Here is a 14,879-nt window from a genome sequence, read left to right as displayed (position 1 = left end):
TGGCAAATGTGTGCAGGCTGGACCAGGTTGCTGCTTTGCAAACCTGTTCCGCCGAACCTGATGCCGAAGTGTCCAAGAGGCGCCCACTGCCCGAGAAAAGAGTGCGCTCTGATCCCTGCTGGGTTCGGCGTGCCTCTAATGCAGTAGGACTCCTGAATAGTCAAACGAATCCATCTGGCTATGGTCGATTTTGAGGCAGCGAGTCCCTTCCTGCACCTTTCAGGGAGCACGAACAGCGTGTCCATCTGATGTAAGGGCGCCGTCCGCGACACGTACCTCCGGAGGGCTCTTACCAGGTCTAACGTGTGAAGAGCCTTTTCCATACGGTGCTGCACCAAATGAAGGCAAGACAACATCCTCATTAATGTGAAAGGAGGACACGACTTTCGACAGAAAAGGAGGGGCTGGTCTGAGCACCACCTTATCCTTATGGAAAGTGAGGAACGGAGCTCGGCAGGATAGGGCCGCCAGCTCTGAAACCCGCCTGATAGAAGTGATGGCCACTAGGAACACCACTTTCCAGTAAAAGGTACCTCAAGGCGATATCCTGAAGCGGTTCAAATGGAGCTTCCTGTAGAACACTTAGGACCAGGTTAAGGTCCCAGGCGTCCATAGGCGCCTTATAGGGAGGTACCAAGTGGGAGACTCCCTGGATGAAAGTCTTCACCTGCAAATTGGTAGCAATTCTGCGCTGGAACAGGACGGATAAGGCCGATATTTGTCTCCTGAGGGAACTTGGGGCCAAGCCCGAGTATAGGCCCGACTGGAGAAAAGCCAAGATGTTGGGGATCGAGAATCTCAGCGGAGAAACACCGCGGCCTCGACATCAAGCAAGGAACACCTTCCAGGTGTGGTGGTAAATTCGTACTGAAGCCGGCTTCCAGGCGCTAACCATTGTAGCGACCACCTTGCTCCCGAACCCTGCCTGGGTTAGAATCCAAGATTCAACGGCCATGCCGTCAAACACAGGGCCCCTGAGTTCGGGTGGCAGATCGGCCCTTGAGAAAGTAGATCTGGGCGCTCTGGCAGTCGCCAAGGAACGTTGGCGAGCAGCTGCATTAGATCTGCGTAACACACTCGACGGGCCCGTCCCGGGCCAGCAGAATCGCCGGAACCTTTTCCGCCCTGATCTTTTTGATAACTCTCGGAAGTAGTGGCAGCGGGGGAAATAGATATGGGAGGCGGAACCAACGCCTCCACAGCGATCGCTTGCGGGTCCCTGGCCCGAGCGACATATGTAGGTATCTTGGCATTCACCCTGGAAGCCATCAGGTCCATATCCGGAGTTCCACACAGTTGACAAATATGCTGGAAGACCTCAGAATGTAGTGACCACTCTCTGGACGCAAGACCCCGCCGGCTGAGAAAGTCTGCCTCCCAGTTCTCCAAACCCGGGATGTGGACTGCCAAAATCACCGAGTGGTTTGCTTCGGCCCACTGAAGAATGTGCCCCACCTCGCGCATAGTTGCTCTGCTGCGGGTGCACCCTTGGTGATTTATATAAGCCACCGCAGTGGTGTTGTCCGATTGAATTCGGACGGGGCGGCCTGCTAAGAAGTGATGAAACTGCTGCAGAGCCAGCCGAAATCGCTCGTATCTCCAATAAGTTGATTGGGAGACGTGCCTCCTGTGGCGACCACCGTCCCTGGGTTGTATGGTGGCGAAACACCGCTCCCCAGCCGAGGAGCCTGGCGATGGTTGTTACCACAAACCAATGGTCTGGGGGGGGGGAAGGATTTCCCCTGGGTCAGAGAGGAACTGGTTATCCGCCATCCGAGCGACTGCCTGACTTGAGAGGACAGTCGGCACCGCCGATCGAGCGTGAAAGGATTCTTATCCCAGGCTGCCAAGAGGGCGTACTGCAGGGGGCGAAAATGGAACTGGGCGAACGGTACCGCTCCCACTGCTGCCACCATTTTCCCTAGAATCCTCATCCCGAAACGAATGATATGAGGGACTGGTTGGCCAAGAGTCCGGACTCCCTGCCGGAGAGCTAGGGCTTTTTCCTGATGGAGAATTACCAACCCTCGGCAAATGTCGAAGATCATTCCTAAGAAGGAGATCCTCTGAGCTGGCACAAGGGATGACTTCTTCGCATTGACCAGCCACCCTAAGCGGGCAAGAGTATCTAGCGTGATGCTGACATTTTCCTCGCGTTCCCATATTGGAGGGGCTATGACCAATAGGTCGTCCAATTAAGGCAAGACGTCTATGCCTCAAGAATGCAGTATGGCCATGACAACTGCTATAACCTTTGTGAACACTCTGGGAGCCGTGGCTAACCCAAAAGGAAGCTCCACAAACTGACAATGTCGACCGTTGATGGCGAAACGCAGTAACCTTTGAGGAGGAAAAATGGGACTATGTAGATATGCGTCCTGGATGTCGATCGAGGCCAAGTATTCTCCCTGCTCCATGGCCGATATGACTGAACGGAAAGACTCCACCTGGAAATGTCTGATCCTGATGAATTTGTTCAGATGTTTGGAGGTCCAAAATCGGTCTGACATACCTGTCCTTTATGGGAACCGCAAACAGGTTGGAATAGAAGCCCTGAGTCCTTTCGTGCTCTGGCACGGGAACAATGATCCCACTGCGCTGGAGCGATTCGATGGCTCCAACAGAGCTCTTGCCTGGGTATCCACCCTGGGAAGTCGAGCAAGAAAAAACCGTCTTTGAGGGTATCTGACAAATTCTATTTTGTAACCTGAGACCACAAACTCCTTTACCCATGCGTCGTGTGCGACACTGAACCAGACGCGGCGAAGCCAGACGCCCACCTTGCTGGTGTCGTCTGGCAAGCGCCTCGAGTCATTTGGCTGACGAACTTTGGGATCTGGATCTCCTCGATCTGGCTGTTGAGTTTGTATTCTCCCCAATGGGTTGGTTCTTTTGAGACCTGCCGTCTCTATCCTGGTTGGGGCGGCCTGAAGCGGCGGAATTGGCCGCTGTGGTCCACCCGGGGTTGTGAAAGGCCGAAAACGTGCCTAAAAAGGGTGGCGAAAAGGCGGTTTGACCTTTTGTTGAGGGAGAAAACCGCTCTTTCCTCCTGTGGAGTCGGAGATAAGTTTATCCAACTTCAAGATTCCACGGCCATGCCATGTCCTTAGCTATAGAGCTCTTCTGATAGAAATTGCGTAGCGGCCGCAAGTGCCGAGCAATTGCCGCATACAAAGACGCATTGATTACGTAATCTCCGGCCATCTCGATCTGACTCGCGATTTCCGATCTTTCTGCAGGTAGCTCTTGCTTCTGCGCGACCTTGTTTAATGATTCTGACCATGAGATCATGGCCTTGGCTACCCAAGTTGCTGCGAACGAGGGAGAGAGCGTTGATCCTGACGCCTCATACTGAGCTCTCTATGAGGTGATCCGTGGGATCCTTAAGGCCCCGTCTCACTAAGCGACTTACCAGCGATCCCGACACCGATATCAAGGTGTCAGGATCGCTAGTAAGTCGCTATGTGATCGCTGGTGAGCTGTCACACAGACAGCTTCACCAGCGATCAGCACAGCAATGCCGAGCGCCCGGCATCGCTGGCCATCCTGTAAAAAATAGAATCAAAATAAAAAATATAGTTATTCTTACCATCCGATGTCCCGCGCAGTCTTCCGGCCTCTCTCCACGCACCGGTCCCAGTGATCCTTTGCACGAATGACCGCGAGATGTCACGGTCTCGCGGGATAACAAAGTCTCGCGGTCATTCGTGCAAAGGATCACTGGGACCGGAGCGTGGAGAGAGGCAGGATGGCTGAACGGGACGTCGGAAGGTGAGAATAACTATATTTTTTTTTATTATTTTTTACACCTGATCGCTGGTCTCCCGCCTGTCACACACAGCGATGCGTGCTGGCCAGCGGGAGACCAGCGACCAAAGAAATGTCCAGAGATTTCTTGCAGCGATCAGCGATACCGGCAGGGGGGCCGTTCGCTGATCGCTGTCACACACAGCAATCTCGCTGGTGAGATCGCTGTTACGTCACAAAAGATGTGACTCAGCAGCGATCTCGCTACCGAGATTGCTTAGTGAGACGGGGCCTTTAATAGAGGAAGCGTTAGGCCCGGATAACAGGCTAGGCGCGACACCGGTGGATCCACCGTCGGAGATTCCGTTCATTTTTTACGGAGGTCCGGGGAAAATGGATGCCTTGCTTCGAGTGCCTTTTGACCGGAGAAACGCCTATCTGGTCGTTCCCTGTGTCGCTGCACTATGCCCTCAAACTCAGGGTGAGAGGAAAAAATTCCGCTTCCTCGCTTAAACGCCACCTTATGCCCCGTAGCCGCTGCAGGATCATCCTCAATCCCCAAGGTCTGATTGACTGCTTCTATGAGGCTGTCCACTGTTTCACGTGACGCTGGAGTATCCAGGTCAAGGGGCTCGTCCGAGTCGAATTCTGAGGTCTGCTCGCTATCAACCACTGGTGATGGGGAGAGAGAAGCAGAACTTACTGATGCCAAGGCACCGGATGGACTGGGCGACACCGTGTGGATTCATTTCCCTCGGGTCTGCCTGGAGTGAGAGCGGCCCCTGCAGGTGAGAGGCTCTTGTGAGGTGGAGGTCCCCTCTAAGGCCGGCGAGCCACTGTCCCTGCCCCCATCTGGGGCCTGAAGGGACTCAATTGCATGAACTGTGACAGTGATAGGGCCCACTGGTCGCGGTCGCAGGGGAGGACAGACACTGAGGTTCTGTTAGGCGTCGGGTTCCGGGCGCTGCACAGCAGGAATCCCGAGCCTTGTCCTCTGCGGTCTGCCCACACCAGCATTGTGGGTTCGGTCGCATGGGAGGGCTCCTGGGCGCGTTTGGAGCAGCCGGCTTTGCATAATCGCTTGCTCTGCGCCCGCGGAAACGCAGCCCGACAAGAGATGCATGCTGCTTCTTCGGACATGCTGTATCTGTCCGCTGCTGGGGATGGGGGGGAAGGAGGTAGCACCTCGTTTTCCCTGTGGTCTCCCGGGCAGCACTTACCCTAGTCCTGTGCCCCCCCGTTCCTGGACACCTCCGCACAAAAATCGCGCGCCACCAGCTGTGGGGAGGACCGCCAGCATATAAACCGGTCCAGGGGCGGTACTTCCGGGTCTGCGGCCTAGCCGCTCTCCGAAGCCGGGGACTAAATTTAGCCCCCGCCGCGCAGGCCTGGGAGGCGGGCCGCCAGAAGTGACGCGCGGCCTGGAGGCAGAACATCCGGTCGCGGCCTAGCTTCGGCTAAAGCCGCGGCCTCAATTTATCCCCTGCCAGTGTGGGGGGTGGGTGGGCGCGAACTCCATAGCGCCACAAAAAAATGGTGCTACTTACTGGCGCGGGCTTCTCCGCACTGCTCTGCAGCCACTGGCCGGTGTCATCTGACAGCTAAGGGCTCCAGCCTCGGATCTTCGCCGCAGGAGCCCTCCCAGGCCCTCTCCTCACTGACGATCCGCTTCATCTTCCCAGCTCAGGTATGTGAGGGGGCCTTGACAAAATAGGACGGTGCAGGCACCCTAGCTCCATCTAACCCCTTCAGGGGGTGGTGAGGAGAGGGACCGTCCGCCGCCTTGCAGCACCGCAGTCTAAGCATTGCTAGAGCAGTGGGGGCCGCACGGACTAGTCTTATGCCTCTGTACAGCCCATGGTTTCAATACCTAGGGGTGGTCAGGGCTAAGTCCGGCATTGTGTCCCACATTGCGGGAGAGGATATGTGGAGGGACACTCGCACGTGCTCGCCCGTTGATGGTTTGGGGAAATCGGACCCTTTCAATAGGATCCGTTGCCCCTGTTTCATCTTCATAGACGGTAAAAATAAAATAAAAAAAGGGTCTGGGGAAAACGGCCCAGATATGTCCCACGGTGCGGGAGAGGATACGTGGAGACGATACTCAACACGTGCTCGCCGGTTGATGGTTTGGGGAGATCGGACACTTTCAATAGGGTCCATCGCCCCTGTCTCATCTTCATGGGGGGAAAAAAAAAAAAAAAAGAAAAAGTCTGGAGCAAAACCAGACGTGTGTGCCTCCATGGACACTAAGCAAAAAACTGAGTTCCGCCCGCAATAGGGGCGAGGGTGTATACGACGGAGGAGGAGCTAACCTCTTTTTTTCACTTAGTGTCAACCTCCTAGCGGCAGAAGCACACACCCCCACAGTATCTGTGTCCCCCAATAAGGCGAAGGAGAAAGAAGCGTCATATTTGATATTGCAGTGTCTGTAAAAGTTTAAGCTACCAAAATATAAAAATTAGCTAACACGTACAGTAAATGCCATGAAACGCCCCCCCTCGACTTATACACGAGTCAAATGTCCCAGAGGGTCGGCGGGGGAGGGAGAGCAGGGGGTCACAGAGGCAGGAGCCGGCGACTCCGGCTGTAACTGTACCCGCTGCTAAAGAGAAATATTATTCATTTCTCTTATAGCGCACACAGTGACACCCACAGCCGCCGACTTCCAGAAGACCTCATACTCACCTTCCTGCGCGCTCTTGCCTGATCTCGCTGGTTCCAGTGTCAGCAGCATTTCCAGCTGAGCGATCATGTGGCCCCGCTCATTAAGGTAACGAATATGCACGCCTCTCCACTCCCATAGGCGTTGAGTGAATATTCATTAGCTTAATGAGCGGGGCCACATAATCGCTCGGCAGGAAGAGCTGCTGGTGCCGAAATGAGATGCATCGAGGGCGCGCAGGAAGGTGAGTAGGATGTTTTTTTTGCTTAAACATGCATTCAAGGACAGGGACCGGGGGAGCCACGCATACCAGGACAGGGACCGGGGGAGCCACGCATACCAGGACAGGGACCGGGGGAGCCACGCATACCAGGAACAGGGACCGGGGGAGCCAGGGATACCAGGAACAGGGACCGGGGGAGCCAGGGATACCAGGAACAGGGACCGGGGGAGCCAGGGATACCAGGAACAGGGACCGGGGGAGCCAGGGATACCAGGAACAGGGACCGGGGGAGCCAGGGATACCAGGAACAGGGACCGGGGGAGCCAGGGATACCAGGAACAGGGACCGGGGGAGCCAGGGATACCAGGAACAGGGACCGGGGGAGCCAGGGATACCAGGAACAGGGACCGGGGGAGCCAGGGATACCAGGAACAGGGACCGGGGGAGCCAGGGATACCAGGACAGGGATGAGGGGACAATGCATACCCAGCTTATACTCGAGTCAATAAGCTTACACAGTTTTTTGTGGAAAAATTAGGTGCCTCGGCTTATACTCCGGTATATACGGTAATATATATTTGGTATTGCCTGTAATTGTACTGACCCAGAGAATCACACTGCCAGGTCAAAAGTTTGAAATCAATAAAAATAATTATTCATAATATTAACAAATTCCATAATAATCTCTTTTCCAGGCTTGCATTAAATAAATGAAGCACATAACCCTATCCTGAAACATGTTAGGTATTATAGAAGAACCATGTGGAACATGTATCACATTACTAAAATGAAGGCGTATTCTTACCGTCATTCTGTCCCTTCACTTTGTAAGTTATTCCTGCGTGGTTAAACTCCGTGACAAAGCCGGGTGTTATACAAGAAGTTACTAACTCTCCACCTGGCTGCACTAGAAACAAGAATAAAAGTGTACATTGGTATTTTCCAACTAAAATTTACAGTTACAATACACTCTCTGTGATCTTCCCCGAGTAATAGTCGTTATGTATCGCCATAGACTTGTAAATGGTCAAAACGTCCTTCCACTTCTGCTTCTCTGTAGGCAGCAAGCTGCCCTTAGGGAGCATTTACACGGGTCATAATGAGATGCCAACGTTCCCAGGAACTTCCTAATTATCAGCCTTTATAAACAGGCTGCCAATCACCTGGTGATGGAGCAAAATGCTGGTGTGAACAGGAGACAAAGAGAAAGAGAGAAAGAAAGAGAAAAAGAGAAAGAAAAAGAGAAAGAAAGAAAAAGAGAAAAGAAAAAGAAAGAAAGAGGAAAAAAAAAGAAAAAAGAGAAAGAAAAAGAGTGAAAAAAAGAAAAAGAAAGAAAAAGAGTAAGAAAGAGTGTTTAGGCAGCTACATATATGTATTATAAATATGAAAAACACCTTTAGGCCATGTACACACACTGCAGAAAATTTCTATTGCAGATAAGTTCACAAATCTGTAATGGAAGGAACACGTTGGAATTTTTGTGCAGATTTTTTCTGCATTGTGTAAATGGGGTTTTTCACAAAACTTCATGAACTTGTACTGCATATTCCTGCGGATTTGCATTATGGAATATGTATGAGAAATCTGCAGCATCTGCTGAACATGTGCACTTAGCCCTAGGCTGGCTATATGTGTGAAGCCTAGCGCCATCTAATCCACAATTCAGCTCTACTACTATTGAGTCAGGCAAATTCAAGAACTTTATTAGCCCCAGAATGGCATTTATTAAAAGAAAGAGGAACACTTCCACTGCCCGCAGAGTCAGTTAATTTTCAAGGCATTTCTATTGGAACAATACTGCCTCATATTTATGGTGAAAGTCCCTTATAGCCCGCATCTAATCGTCCAAAAATCCTGGGAACCTATCAAAAGGAATCTATTTCATTCTTTATTGTATCATTCACATTTTACAGGTCATAATTTTTAAGTTGGTGGCCCAGAAGATCTGAATTCTCCAGAACATAAAGCCTACTGCACAGGTCACCTAAGGTCAACAAACCTATGCGAATTGCATTTACGCTTCTTGGGCCATGTGCCCACGTAGCCTGAATACTGCAATTTTTTTTCTGCACAGAAAATCTGCTGCGCTTGACTGTCCAAGCGAATTGGATGTGATTTCATTTTCTAAAGATGCTGCTGTACTGTGCATTTTTTCTCTCTGTTGGGAGCCTGAAAAAAAACGCAGTTTGAGTCAAATTCTTCTACGTATATTTATAAATAAATGAAACACATTGAAGAAGTTGCTTCAAATCTGAACCAAAAAACACATCATATCAAAGGTGAAAACCCATGGGAAAAAAGCAGCAAAAAATGCAATAATCAGAGATGATTATTACACATTTTTTGTATGGACACCTGCAGATAAACAACTGAAAAACCCCACAGCATTTACGCTACCTGTAAACATGGCCTAAAAAAAAAAAACAAAAAAAAAAAAACAACTTACACGGCTTTCCTTCAGTGCCTCCCATGATTTGCAGTCTTGCCGACATTAATCCAAGTCCAAGGTAACTACAGACATTAACATGGCAAGAGACAATATGTAAGACTCGCTGAATCCTGTGAATGTCTAAAATCCCGCTACATAACAGGTCATGCACAGACAATTTATATCTCTCCATACACATTATGTAGATTATTAGAAAATAAACCTTATAGACAGGTCACCCATGTAACCGATATGTTCTACTAAACAAACGCAATCCAGTATATTACAGGTGGTAGTGCACGTTTGGGACAAAACATGAGCGATATATATATATATATATATATATATATATATATATATATATATATATATATATATATATATTTTTTTTTTTAACCTAAATGCATGTATTCAGAATGATTTATTTTTGCAGTTGCGCTTCATGAAAAGTTTGGATTTTACAGGCTCTTTGACCACATCACAGTTCAACATGTGAGGAAACAATCAGCTGAAAGGAGCTCAGAGAAAGATAGATAAGGGAGTTATACATTCTGCCGGCAAGATGAGCGCAGGATAATTCTCACCTAACTCATCGTAGAGGCTAGGATGGAAACTGTGCAACATTTTGAATGAAACTCAAAAGCAAAAATTAATTTTAGCTCCAAATGCATACATCTCGGTAAGAAAAAAAGTCTCCCGATGTGTACAACCACTTTTCTGGTAAAAATTATAATGAGAATCTAACATCACACATCTCCATGTTGTATCCGCCCAGCGTTATTACATGCTGCCACTGTCTTATCAGAGCAGAAATGCTCTGGGAATGGCAGAAACAATATCATCCACAAGATGGTCACATTTTCTGTGTCTGATACCCATCTCCCCAGCCTTTGGCATGAAAAGGACAGAAAAAGTTGAGTTTAAGAGGTTGTCCACTACTTTCTCATTGATGACCTATCCTGAAGATTGGTCGGGTCTAACACCCGTCACCATGCATCTCACGGCTAACCTGGAATCTTTAGGCTACAGTCAAAAGCTCATACAGGAGCCACATATTTTGTGACAAGAGAAAAATCAGTTCATGTTCGGGAGTAGGGTGTCCCCTGCCTAAGGGTGTCTTAGTGTCTACACACTAAGGATAGGAGTGGGCCGATAACTCTGATCTCCCTCATACTCATATGGACCACCATGCATTTTCCATGAGGAGTGAGGAGTAATGGTCCTTTTCTACAAGATGATTGTCTGCAGATAAAGATGCCAAAACTCACTGAAAGAGCAAGCAACATGCTCAATAATTGGGTGATAGGACTTTTATGCCTCTATAGAATCTTGGCACACACTATATATGGTTTCCAGTGCAAAAAGTGCTTTTAATTTTTACAGTACATACAGTGTAGACGTTTTGGTCACATTGACCTTCATCACAGTACTATTAGTTGTACTGCTGTCAAATTACAAAATGCTCAAAAGAACGCCAAAGGTAAGTGATCCCCCCGGGTGAAGGGACATAGGTACAGAATTATGCAAAGTCGGTCTGTACCCACGTCCCTGCACCCGGGGGGATCACTTACCTTTGGCTTTCATTTGAGCATTTTGTAATTTGACAGCAGTACAACTAATAGTACTGTGATGAAGGTCAATGTGACCAAAACGTCTACACTGTATGTACTGTAAAAATTAAAAGCACTTTTTGCACTGGAAACCATATATAGTGTGTGCCAAGTTTCTATATAGCCATAGTATCACGGACTAGGATCCTACTTGTTGCACCACCACTTTGAGCTGTGCTAAACGGTTGTGTGTCAAACTGGACTTTTATGCCGGCATAAAAATAAAGATTTTTGGTACTCGCTGTAAAATCTCTCGTAGCCTCCATTGGGAGACACAGGAAACATGGGTCATATGCCGCCACCTGGAAGCTGACACTAAGAATGCAGCTTAGAAAAGGCTACACTATTCAATTAGCACAAAAGCAGTAAGAGGAGCAAAACCAAGAAACCCCACCCCAAAAACATGAGAGGATGCTGTGTCCCTCCAATGAAGTCTACAACAAAAATGTTATGGAGTACCAAAAATCTTTATTTCTTGGTCGCATCATTGGGAGACTCAAAAACCAGAACCATGGGCCTTCCTAAAGCAGTCCCTAGGGTGTGAAAACTAATACCAGTGCTGCAGAAGGAAGATCTTAGCCTGATATTACACTTAGGCAGATGGAAACCAGAAAACAATGATAGCTCTAGAGGCCTAGACCTCCGAGAGACACGAAGCTAAATGGAATAGCTGGGTGTCAGCTGGCCAGGTGTAGCCTTCTGGGGAAGAGTCTGCTTTTATTCTAAAATGTATTCTTTGCATCAGCCACCAGGTGGCAGCATGTAACCCATGGTTCTCATGTCTCCTAATGACGTGGCTGAGAAATCATTGTTATAGGCAGCACATCACCCTGAATAAACAGGGGGTGTACTGCTGACAACATGATGCTCTATGGCAGGAGTGGGGAACCTCAGGCTCGCAGCCTCGATTACCATTTTCTATCTGGGCACCGGACAAATACCCAGGGATCGCAGTTCTCCACACAAATTAAACGGTTAACTAGTCCCACCAAATCAGCGAGTGTGGCCGACATTATCTAATGTGTATGGAACGAATCAGATTTTGCTCTTGCTACTAAATAAGTCCCATATGGAGCCATATTTCTGATGTCTGAATGTATTTTTACCTTCGGTGCTTTATACATAGAATTTTTAAGATAAAATTCAATAGGTATTAACAATTTGTTTTATAACTGTAATCACTAATTATATTTCCATTCATTGTTGTGATGTTTATTTCCTTAGTAATGTCAAAAGAGGAGCCAATAGCTGGTGCACACTGACATGCTCCACCTATGGGGAAGAGACGAGTGACAATGGCTGCACTGCATAAAAAATATTAACATGTGAAGTCTCATTTAAATGAGAAGGCGGCACGTGATCGCATGAATGACAACCGCTTATGGTGAACATGTCTGCATGTAATGGCAAGAATACACAAATCACAAGTCTAAGATAAGCCCCGAAATCACTCACCTATGTGAATAGAGGTGGAATGTGCGGTTGAACAGTATAAAGTTGGTGATATATCCAGCTGGCGCACCAGTAAATGTCTCCTGCATATAAAATAATACATTACTGCAGGAAATGCACGCATACATACCTATACATACACAAATATAGCTCTGGCAAAAATTAAGAGACCACTGCATAGTATATATAAAGCTGATTTTTATAATATGTATATATACACTGCTCAAAAAAAATAAAGGGAACACTAAAATACCACATCCTAGATATCTCTGAATGAAATATTCCAGATGCAAATTTTTATTCATTGCATAGTGGAATGTGTTCAGAAAAATAAAACATAATTATCAATGTAAAACAAAATGAATATCCCATGGAGGTCTGGATTTGGAATGATACTCAAAATCAAAGTGGAAAATCAAATTACAGGCTGATCCAACTTCAGTGGAAATGCCTCATGAAAAGGAAAAGATGCTCAGTAGTGTGTGTGTGGCCTCCACGTGCCTGTATGACCTCCCTACAACGCCTTGGCATGCTCCTGATGAGGCGGCAGATGGTCTCCTGAGGGATCTCCTCCCAGACCTTGACTAAAGCATCCACCAACTCCTGGACAGTCTGTGGTGCAACGTGACGTTGGTGGATGAAGAGAGACATGAAGTCCCAGATGTGCTCAATCAGATTCAGGTCTGGGGAACGGGCGGGCCAGTCCATTGCTTCAATGCCTTCATCTTGCAGGAACTGCTGACACCCTCCAGCCACATGAGGTCTGGCCTTGTCCTGCATTAGGAGGAACCCAGGGCCAACCGCACCAGCATATGGTCTCACAAGGGGTCTGAGGATCTCATCTCGGTACATAATGGCAGTCAGGCTACCTCTGGCGAGCACATGGAGGGTTGTGCGGCCCTCCAAAGAAATGCCACCCCACACCATTACTGACCCACTGCCAAACCGGTCATACTGAAGGATGTTGCAGGCAGCATATCGCTCTCCACGGAGTCTCCAGACTCTGTCACATGTGCTCAGTGTGAATCATAGAATCGTAGAGTTGGAAGGGACCTCCTGGGCCATCTGGTCCAACCCCCTGCTCAAAGCAGGATTCGCTAAATCATCCCAGACAGATGTCTGTCCAGCCTCTGTTTTAAGACTTCCATTGAAGGAGAACTCACCACTTCTTGTAGCAGCCTGTTCCACTCATTGATCACTCTGTCAAAAAGTTTTTTCTAATATCTAATCTGTGTCTCATCCCATTCAGTTTCATCCCATTGCTTCTAGTCTTTCCTTGTGCAAATGAGAATAAAGATGATCCTTCTACAATGTGACAGCCCTTGAGATATTTGTAGACAGCTATTAGGTCTCCTCTCAGTCTTCTCTTTTGCAAGCTAAACATTCCCAAATCCTGCAACCTTTCCTCATAAGACAGGGTTTGCAGACCGGTCACCATTCTGGTCGCTCTTTTCTGAACTTGCTCCAGTTTGCTGATGTCTTTTTTAAAATGTGGTGCCCAAAATTGGACACAGTATTCCAGATGAGGTCTGACCAAAGAGGAGTAGAGGGCAATAATGACTTCACCTGATCTAGACTGTATGCTTCTGTTAATACATCCTAGAATTGCATTCGCCTTTTTTGCTGCTGCATCACACTGTTGACTCATATTCAGTCTGTGATCTATTAGTATACCCAAGTCTTTTTCACATGTGCTGTTGCTTAGCCCTATTCCTCCCATTCTGTATATGCTTTTTTCATTTGTATTGCCCAGATGTAGTACTTTGCATTTTTCCCTGTTAAAAACCATTCTGTTAGTTGCTGCCCACTGCTCCAGTTTATTTATATCTTTTTGAATCCTCTCTCTCTTCTCTAGTATTAGCTATCCCCCCTAGCTTTGTGTCATCAGCAAATTTAATCAGTTTACCCTCAATTCCTTCATCTAAATAGCTGATAAAGATGTTGAACAATACAGGGCTCAGGACAGAGCCCTGTGGTACCCCACTTGAGCCATTCTTCCAACTGGATGTGCAGCAATTTACGACCACTCTTTGGGTCCGATCACTAAGCCAGTTATGAATCCACCTAACAGTTGCCTTGTCCATTCCATACCTAGTCATTGTTTCAATAAGGATTGTGTGAGATACTTTGTCAAATGCTTTGCTGAAGTCAAGATATACTATATCTACAGCATTTCCCTGATCCACCCAATCAGTGATTCCGTCATAGCAGGAAATTAAGTTAGTTTGACATGACTTATTAGTTACAAACCCATGCTGACTCTGTTTAATCACTTCATTCTTCTCCAGGTACTGACATACATGTTGTTTAATAATTTGTTCAAAGATCTTTCCTGGTATAGAAGTCAGACTCACCGGCCTATAGTTGCCTGGGTCCACCTTCTTCCCCTTTTTGAAGATAGGAACAACATTTGCTCTTCTCCAGTCTTCTGGGACTTCTCCTGTTCTCCAAGAATTTTCAAAGATTATGGAGAGGGGTTCAAAAATTTCTTCTGCTATCTCCTTCAGAACTCTGGGGTGTAATTCATCTGGACCTGGAAACTTGAATTCATTTAGGTTAGCTAAGTGTTTCCTCACTATCTTTCTGTTTATAGATATCCTGGATTCTTCTATTCCCTTAATAGGACAGTGAAGAACAGTTGATGTTACATTTCCTTTCTGAGAGAAAACAGATGCAAAATAGGAATATAAAAGTTCGGCATTCTCAACATCCTGTCTTACCATTTCATCATTTTCATCCTGTGTGAACCTGCTT

At 47.6% G+C, this 14,879-nt stretch overlaps 1 protein-coding gene across 1 annotated transcript in view; it reads right to left on the bottom strand.

Annotated features, from left to right (window-relative positions):
- The window catches only part of ENTPD6 (ectonucleoside triphosphate diphosphohydrolase 6), a 47,217-nt gene that overhangs the window by 12,320 nt on the left and 20,018 nt on the right, over positions 1–14,879 (bottom strand). The window contains exons 8-10 of the mRNA XM_073557472.1: positions 12,129–12,208; positions 9,082–9,146; positions 7,441–7,542 (exon numbers count right to left, since the gene is read on the bottom strand). Coding sequence (XP_073413573.1) covers positions 7,441–7,542; positions 9,082–9,146; positions 12,129–12,208 — 247 coding nt within the window. The remainder of the gene's footprint in view (positions 1–7,440; positions 7,543–9,081; positions 9,147–12,128; positions 12,209–14,879) is intronic.

Source organism: Dendrobates tinctorius, unplaced genomic scaffold (assembly GCF_039654945.1).
Source record: "Dendrobates tinctorius isolate UK_male_01 unplaced genomic scaffold, ASM3965494v1 ptg000250l, whole genome shotgun sequence".
Taxonomy (NCBI): domain Eukaryota; kingdom Metazoa; phylum Chordata; class Amphibia; order Anura; family Dendrobatidae; genus Dendrobates; species Dendrobates tinctorius.
The sequence above is the reverse complement of the archived record's forward strand: the minus strand, read 5'-3'. Positions and strand labels throughout refer to the sequence as shown.